Raw genomic sequence first — 9478 nt, 5'->3', positions numbered from 1 at the left:
ATAGCATGGTTCAAAAACACTATAGTATTTATTATAAATTACTATAGTATTTATTAATGTGGGGTGCCTTCTAAAAATCCAAACAATTTAAACAGTAATATTTATGTTTTAAATTAATATAATAATTAATATGTTTGACTTATCCCTTTTCATAAAAATGATTTAAAGGCTGAAATAACTTTTTATAAGATTTTTGTTTTTGTGAAAACCTGTATCTGAATTATAAATCATGTCATTTTAAGGCTTAATGTTAGCACAGATAGTCCAACCCACTCATACGCTGTTCGTTTTACTTCTGCAGCTCAGTCATAAATTGCCTTAAATTGATTTTTAAAAATTCTGCAGATACCTTGTAAATATTAAAATAAAACTCTTTCCTTGATATTCGTTGATATGTGTATATCATGTTTTTGATTGACATTTATGGTCTTTTTTTAGTTGGGCTAGTTAAATTAATATTCGGGCTACCAAAATCTGAAGAGTACCTGCCCGAAGGGATACCAGGGATTTAGAAATCTTGCGAGCCCTGTAAAGATTTAAAAAGTATCATAAGTGCTAATAAAATTAATAAAACTGTATAGGCACTAATTAAACTGATTATTAAAAACACAATACAACTACTAAAATTTTAACTAAAATTACACTTAGAAAATATAAAAATAAAACTCTACAAAAACTATAGTAGTGTCTCAATGATCCTGCTGCATGCCTGTGCTGATACTCACGTCTAGTTTAGTGTAGTACTTTAGTGTGCCGTCCCTCAGAGACAGGACAAATCGTCTGCTCAGGAACTGTCCGTTGTCCCGCCCCCTCTTCATTAGCATGCCGTCTCTCGTCTCTGTGATTGGTCAAACAATCATGTCAATCATCAGGAATGAAACAGAAAGCAAGTATTCTGAGATTTTCTCACACACACACACACACACACACCGTCCTCATAGATCAGCTTCTTGCCATTCTCCATGAACTCCTGCCTCTCGTACTTTGCCCAAATCCACTGCTCCTTCAGCACGCTGAAACACACACACACACACACACACACACACACACTTACAGCAGGAGAAACACACTGGAGAACAGCTAAACTGACTGCAATGTGCTCAATAACACTGAACTCTAGCCAGGCATAAAGTCATCTAGTGATGAAGTCCAGTTCATTTTGCCGTTCATTCTGCCCGAGACACACAGACAGAGAGAGAAACGATCATCTGATCGACCTGGAAAGAGACCAAACTGTTCATCGTGGTTTCACATGAAATCTAAGCAGGTGTGTGTGATCCTGAAAACAATTATTAAGTTGTTCTAACATGGTTTGGATCATTGCAGGGTTATTATTAACTAACCTATTAAACAATGTCTATTATTAACTAAAACTATTAAAAATATGTTTGTTAAATAAAATAAAGCTTAAATAAAATAAAAAATATCTATTAGACGAAAAACTTCAACTAAAATTAAATTTGAAATGTTTCCTTGGCAAATAACTAAAATAAATGTAAGATGAAGAACTAAAATTATTGGATATAAAATAAAAACTAAAACGGAAACTGAAATAAAAACTAATTAAACTTAAATAGTAATGTTTTAAAAGCCCAAAAACCTAATATAAATAACAAAAGCATGTAATCAAATGACTAAAAACTGGACTAAATTTAAACTGGAAATATAAAAATAAAAGCTAATTAATAATATAAATATAAATGATTGTGTAACAAATGAAACTTACTGTAAGTGACTTAATATAAGGGTTATCATTAACTAAAATTGAAAATTAAAAACATTTTTGTAAACTGAAATAAGCTGAAATAAAGAAATTTAGAAACATTTCCTTGGTACCAAACTGAAATAAGTTTAATTTGAAGAAGTAAAATGAGTAAAACTGCAATGAACTTAAACTAAAACTGAAATAGAAACAAATTAAACAATTATATTTAAAAATACATTTAAAAATTATACACTGATATTTAAAAAAAAAAAAGTTTTAGTTTGTGTTTTAGTTGTTTGATTTATAGAATTGAAAGCTATTTCTTAATATGAATAAATAGTAGATATAATATTATATATAGTGTGATAATACTTCATTGGCACAGAGATATTCAGTTTACGAAGGGCCTCAAAGACAGATCTTCTTTGTAAAGCCGGCCGATCAGCTAAAATGAACTCAATTAAGTGTCCTGAAGTTGAAGTGACCCTGATCTCACCTGCCAGAGCATCTAAGAGCCTGATATGATGATATCTCCATATGCAGCTGTGTGTTAATGTGATGAGATGTGGCGCGTTGCCATGGAAACTCACTGGCAGTCTCTGTGTGTGGGTTTGTAGAAGTAAACTGGAAGCGCAGCTTCATACACGGCGTTCATGGCATCATTCCCTCGCTCAGACATGAACTACAAACACAGACATGTTTAAAGAAACAGCTGGAACTGAAATCTCATGCTCTTTTAATGCAGCTCTTTTCTCTACGGTTCATAGTGAACATATAAAGTTCCAGACAGAAATGACATGAGCAGCATAAACGTATCATAAAGGTTCATGTGAGTCATATGTGCTATATTCTTCAGAAGTCATGGGACGATTTGTTTGAGGAACAGACTGAAGTTTGAATGAAAATGAAATGAAAATGAAGTTTTGAATGAAGTCACAAAAACTATAATTCAATTCAAGTTCATTTGTATAGTGCTTTTCATTATACAAATTGTTGCAAAACAGCTTTACAGAAAATTTGTAATTTCTACATTATATTTAGGAGTAGGTTATTAGTGGCGACTATGGCAGAAATGTACAGTAAAAAATAATAATAATAATCATGCAGTTAGTTACAAATGACATGTTATCAAACTATAAACGTGGACGTTTTGATGCGGAAAAGAGCTGCATTGATTTTTCAAACTTTGCTCCATGAAAAATAACACCAAACAGATCAGTGTTGTTGTTAACAATTTTCATTTTCATAATTGAAATAAAGTTGCAAAAAGGATAAACATTTGATGAAAACATCCAAATATATACAGGTGCATCTAAAAAAATGTGAATACCGCGAAAAACTGCATTTTTTTTGTAACTTATTTCATATATATATTTGATTCATTACATGCAAAGTAAGACATTTAACAGTTTTTTTTGTTTTAATTTTGATGATTAGAGCTTACAGCTCATGAAAGTCAAAATCCAGTATCTCAAAGTATTAGAATATTTCCTAAGATCAATAAAAAAAGTTGAAGTTGTTTAAAGTATGTTCATTTATACACACAATACTTGTTCGGGGCTCCTTTAGCACAAACTCCAGCATCAGTGAGGAATGGCATGGAAGCGATCAGCCTGTGGCATTATTGAGTCTTCAGCTCGTCTGGATTGTTGGATACTGTTTCTCATCTTTCTCTTATCCCATAGATTTCATATGGGGTTCAGGTCAGGCATGTTGGCTGGCCAATCAAGCACAGTGATATCATGGTCAGCAAAGCACTTGGAAGTGGTTTTGACAGTGTGGGCAGGTGCTAAAGTCCTGCTGGAAAATTAAATCAGCTTCTCCATAAAGCTTGTCAGCAGATGGAAGCATAAAGTGCTCCAAAATCTTCTGGTAGACGGCTGCATTCACTGTGGACTTGATAAAACACAGTGGACCAACACCAGCAGACGTCACGGCAGCCCAAATCATCACTGACTGTGGAAACTTCACACTGGACTTCAAGCAACATGGATTCTGTGCCTCTCCACTCTTCCTCCAGACTCCAGACATTGATTTCCAAATGAAATGCACATTTTACTTTCATCTGGAAAGAGGACTTTGGAGCAATGAGCAACAGTCCAGTTCTTTTTCTCCACAGCCCAGGTAAGATGCTTCTGACGTTGTCTCTGGTTCAGAAGTGGCTTGGTAGCTCTTTTCCTGAAGACGTCTGAGCGTGGAGACTCTTGATGCACTGACTCCAGCTTCAGTCCACTCCTTGTGCAGCTCTCACAAGTGTTTGAATCAGCTTTGCTGGACAGTATTCTCAAGCTTGCGGTCATCCCTGTTGCTTGTGCACCTTTTCCTACCCAATTTCTTCCTTCCAGTCAACTTTGCATTTAATATGCTTTGATACAGCACTCCTTGAACAGCCACAGCTTTCAGTAATGACCCTCTGTGACTTACCCTCTTTGTGGAGGACGTCAATGTTCATCTTCTGGATCATTGCCAAGTCAGCAGTCTTCTCCATTATTGTGGTTTCAAAGAACAAGAGATACCAGGAATTTATACTGTAGAGATGGTCATTAATGAAACTCAAATATAAATATTCTAATACTTTGAGATACTGGATTTTGACTTTCATGAGCTGTAAGCTCTAATCATCAAAATTAAAACAAAAAACCTTTGAAATGTCTTAATTGACATGTTATGAAAGTAAAATATATATGAAAGTTTCACTTCTTGAAATAAGTTACAAAAAAGTTTTTCACGATATTCAAATTTTTTGAGATGCGCCTGTATGTTTAAAAATTGTAAGATTAATAAATGCTATATTAGTATTACAAACAGTTTATATAAAGTTAATTACTAAAATTAAAAGTGCAAATAAAAATATAAAAAAATTGAATATAAAAAAAACTAATGAACATTAAAAAAAACACATAAAACTACTAAAGCAAACGAAAACAGAAAATATAAAATAATAAATACACAATAACAACCTAATATATAAATAATCGGTCACACTTTATTCTAAGGTCCAATTCTCGTGATTAACAAACCATTAACTATGACTTTTCCCTCAATAAATTCCCAATGTGCAGCTTGTTAATAGTTAGTAAGGTAATTGTTAAGCTTAGGTAAAGGGTAGGATTAGCGATGAATGCAGAATAAGTGCTTTAAAGTACTGATAAACAGCCGACATGTTAATAAAAGGCACGCTAATAACTAGTTAATAGTGAGAACTGGTCCCTATATTAAAGTGTTACCAAATAGTATATAGAACAACACTGACATGTGTTTGAAGCAGCATGAAGAAAGGTGTGATTATTTTCTGAATAGAAATCTTAATGAACACCTGAACTTCTGAATCCTCCCAGCGTGAGAGTTGGAGCGATTTGACTTTTCCGAGGCTGGGAATACTGCGATGGACCCCGGAGCAGTCCAGACAGATGAAGACACCTAGAGAACAGGAGCCCCATTCTGGATCTGAGAGAGAGAGAAATAATAAATAAAACAGCTGTTATTAGATATTCAGTCTGGCTCTTCTAGTCTGACACACAAAACAGAATAAAGTAATTGACAGGTTTTCCTGGATAAATCCTGTAAATGCTGTAAACGCAGGTCTGGCTGATGTTTTTGAGATCCAGACAAACGGATCATCCTGTAATTATGAGATTACAGTGTAGTTACTGACACACAGAACTGACAGAATAAGGAAGACTTGCATCAGGATTACTGGAAAACAGTTTGGGAAAAGCTGAAGAGAACTCAGACACACAGTGAGAAGCCCTGAAGCTAAAGAAACACAAAGCAGGTAAAGAAGCATTAACATCGGCCTCAAGCTACAGAAACACAGCGAGGACATTCCTGCATTATCTGAACAGGCCTCAAAACACACAACACTGACTTACAGAGAAGATATGAGATCAAACACTAAAACTTCTGCACAGTGGGATTTCCAGAAAACTAAATACACATGTCATTATGTTCTTTACAAATACTTCATATACTGCACCTCATTCATTTATATTAATGAAAAATATATAAGTGTGTCAGTTTTTGACGGGGGAAGGAAGCATTTGAAATGCATATATGTGTGTGTGCAGAGCTGGGTAATACATGTATTTATAATATTTATAAAAATATATCAAGTCTTGAGTTTTGTGGACAGTCAGTCAGAATTTGACCTCTGGATTTACAAAAATAATTTCAGCTTTTAAAGAGTTTCAGCATTGCATTAAATTCTGATCAACACATTCATTTTTATTTGAATTATCACTCATTTTACCATATATTACTTTAGAAGGTGTTTGTCTTTCAAACACATCAACTAACACCTCTTTCCACTAATATATATATATTTTTATTATTATTTGAAGTACCACTGAGATTTTAAAATAAATAGTTTAATACAAAAGTATCACAACTTTATGTTCATGGTTCTCTGACTTTGGTTATGGTCGCATGTAAATATATATATATTTATTTTTTTCCGGCAAGTGTTTTATTTTGAATCATTTTAAAATAATTAGTTTTTTGATTAGCTTTTCATAAAACTCATAAAGCCTGACACAATATAAGGTTTAATGCACCATGTTTTTGATAACAACACATTAAATATATTTTCTAACTCTTTGTATTTTTATATCAATATGGTACAAGATTATCCTATTAAAACCAATGTGATAAATGGTTAAAAGTAATGCAAAAGTAGTCTGATTATAGCTCATGTGATAGCTTAAAGGAACAGTTCAGCCAAAAATGAAAATTCCCTCATGTTGTTCCACAATATATGATATTTCTGAAGAATGTTTGCAACCAGATTGCTTAGGTTGACTTTCATTCTATACAATGGAGAAAAAAAAAGATATATATATATATACACACACACACACACAATGAAAGTCAATGGAAACTGAAACTATTTGCAATTATGAGAGTAGTAGTGTGTCCCAAAGCTTGCCTATCTTCTGCTACACACTCAATAGTATACACTTTTTCTTAACAACAACAACAAAAAAAGTATATATTTTTAGGGAGTAGTATAAGTAGGCAAATTGGGACACAGCCTTGGTCTTGCATGCCTGAAAATAGCTGCCTAGAGGCATTACAAATGTGGGCGCCGAGTGAACAGACTTTCTTTAAAAGGGACTTTGGCTGAAAATGACACGATAGAACGGCTCTTTCTGTATTTTTTCATGTGTTACACTGGAAAATGTGGAGAAACACACTTCCTGTTTCTTCATCAGTCTCCTCGACTGCTCCCACATCCCCCGTCTCTCTCTCTCTCTAGAAATATGTAGAAATCACACACAGCCACACCTTCAGTCTATATCTGACCCCGTCTCCAGCAGCAGCTCCTGTCCAGACAAACTCAACCCTGAGCTCCGGAACATCATTTCTAAACTCTTCAGTGAATCATCCTGAATCAGAAGGAAAATATTCTGTTGTAGAGTTCCTGAAATCAAACCCTGTCTTACATGAGTACACACACACACACACACACACACACACACACACACATGCATATATAAACAGTACGCCAAATACAAACAGAAAATCGTGCTACTGATATGCAGAAATTGACTTTGGCGTGCATGTGTTACGCAAGTGTTTGACGTGCATATAATACGCAATGTTCGCGTGCCTATTATACGCTATTTTTGGCGTGCACATGAAACATAGTTTGCATCTACCCCACAACCCCAATCCTACCCATTGCGTATCGTTTGCACGCCAAAGTCCATTTCTGCGTATAAATAGTACGCCAAATCGAAACATAAACTCGTGCTATTGACACACACTTTCATGAGATCGGGTAGCTTGCCCTGAACCCATCATCAGGTCCGTCTCTCCTTCACAAACCCCCACAGGTATGTCTGGAAACGCATGCACGCGCTTCTTTTCAGATTTAAAACAAGAAATGTCCCAACTGACTCGCAATAGTATCACGTTTAATAAAGTAAGGTTGTAATATGTTGTATGAAACATCTCGATTCCAAGTCGCCAGAGTTCGTCGTGACGCAGTGTTCCAGGTGAGTCAGTCAGGTGAGTTCTCCTCCGCTCGCGCAGGTTCGGTTCTGGTTGATCGGTGAATGTTTGATGCGTGTAAAGAACAATAACTTACTGTCGGCGCCGCAGTCCGCGCAGCTGCCGTTCCCCGGTTTCTGCAGAACGTGTTTGAGGCTTCTGGCGGCTCGCTCGTTGTCCGTCATCGGTCCGGTGGAGCGGCGGATCGGTGTCTCCTCAGGAGGAGCGGGAGGAGCGGGAGGAGGCCCTGGGCTGATGGAGGTGTTTCAAACATTCGGAAGTGGAGCAGCAGAGTTTGTTCAGACTTGTTGTTCCGCATCAGAAATGCCACAGAGTGTGTGTGTGTGTGTGTGTGTGCTCCAGCGCGCCATCACATCAAATACTTTATAAACACTCAAACTCACAGGTTAAACATCTATTATTTACACATTACACAGATTATAAGGCAGAATTTATATAGAAATAACACAAATGTAGGCTATTGTACACATGCACCAATTTAAAGATCATGTTACACATAACGAAGTGCGAATTATTTAACATAATATAATTATGAATATTAACAACACCCAGGAAGACCAAACTTGCCGAAATTAAAAGAAAGAAAGAACGAAATTGCTAAAACAAATACAATTAACATTTAATTAAATGTAGTTTTTTCCATAAATTGTTTTGTTTTCTTTATTTTTTATTCTTGCTATTTATTTGTATGTTTGTTTGTTTGTTTGTTTACATAGAAATTGAAAAAAAACTTGTTTGTATTTAAAACATAGGCTACAATATAATACACTTGATGCCATTTTGATTCAATTTAAACACAAAAAAAGAAAGAAAAAATGCATAACAGTTTGCTTCAACCTGAAAACTCTTATTGGAAAATTAATAAACATACATCACATTTATTTAACAAATGTGAGAAATTGTTCAGTAAGTTGATCTCAGTTTCGTATAAAAATGTGTATGATTTATGCTTCCATATCTGCCTTTAGTGCACACTTTTATCCAAAGTGACTTACAGTAGACGAAGAACATAAGCAATTCTTCACATGGAGTACAATGCCATGTTTATTAGAAAGCTAGGGTAGGAAGAAGAAAACAGTTAGAGCAGAGGTGAAAAGGAAAGATTAATTTTATGCAAAAATAAAGATTTTTAGATATATTTCATAAATTGTTGAAGGATTTAATAATCATACATGACTCCCATGTTTCACTGTCTGTCCACATGGTGGAGGCAGATCACTGTGAATCAGTTACTCTTCACTGAAACAGAGAGGCAAGAATCTGATCAGCTGAAACGATCATTTGTTTTGATCACAACAGAGAGATACAGGAATATAGGATGATATAGATGAATCTGCAGTCGGATTCCTCACAATTTATGAATTCAGAAGAATGTTTTGCTTTTATTATAATAGGTTATCAGTGTGAACTCACCAATTTCATCTTTGCTGAAGCTGCAGGTGGATCCGTGTGTTTGTGATCTAAGTGATAAGTGAGATGAATCGCTCTGTTTGACATCTGTTTGAGCGGCGTTCATTCTCAAAGCATGAGTCCTCAGAGGTCAGCACAGTTCTTCATCAGACTGACTGACCGCAGTGATACAGTAGATCAGATGTGCTGTGACTGTAACACTGTCTCCATGGCAACCCCAAATGATGCTGCCACAACGACCACCGAAATAGCACAAATAAATAAAGAACTGAAGCAGGGAGCACCAGGCTTCCTCGTGGACATTACAGCAGATCGAATGATAATGAACTATACTCTCACTCCTCAGTCATC

General features: G+C 35.4%; 1 protein-coding gene across 1 annotated transcript in view; it reads right to left on the bottom strand.

Moving 5' to 3' along the window:
• The window catches only part of LOC306879539 (arf-GAP with dual PH domain-containing protein 1-like), a 15561-nt gene extending 7583 nt beyond the window's left edge, over positions 1 to 7978 (bottom strand). The window contains exons 1-5 of the mRNA XM_079432560.1: positions 7794 to 7978; positions 5022 to 5152; positions 2296 to 2387; positions 931 to 1013; positions 726 to 838 (exon numbers count right to left, since the gene is read on the bottom strand). Coding sequence (XP_079288686.1) covers positions 726 to 838; positions 931 to 1013; positions 2296 to 2387; positions 5022 to 5152; positions 7794 to 7881 — 507 coding nt within the window. The 5' untranslated portion in view covers positions 7882 to 7978. The remainder of the gene's footprint in view (positions 1 to 725; positions 839 to 930; positions 1014 to 2295; positions 2388 to 5021; positions 5153 to 7793) is intronic.
• Between the last annotated feature and the right edge of the window lie 1500 nt (positions 7979 to 9478).

The sequence above is a fragment of the Barbus barbus genome (genome assembly GCF_936440315.1).
Source record: "Barbus barbus genome assembly, chromosome: 13".
In the NCBI taxonomy this organism is placed as follows: Eukaryota; Metazoa; Chordata; class Actinopteri; order Cypriniformes; family Cyprinidae; genus Barbus; species Barbus barbus.
The sequence above is the reverse complement of the archived record's forward strand: the minus strand, read 5'-3'. Positions and strand labels throughout refer to the sequence as shown.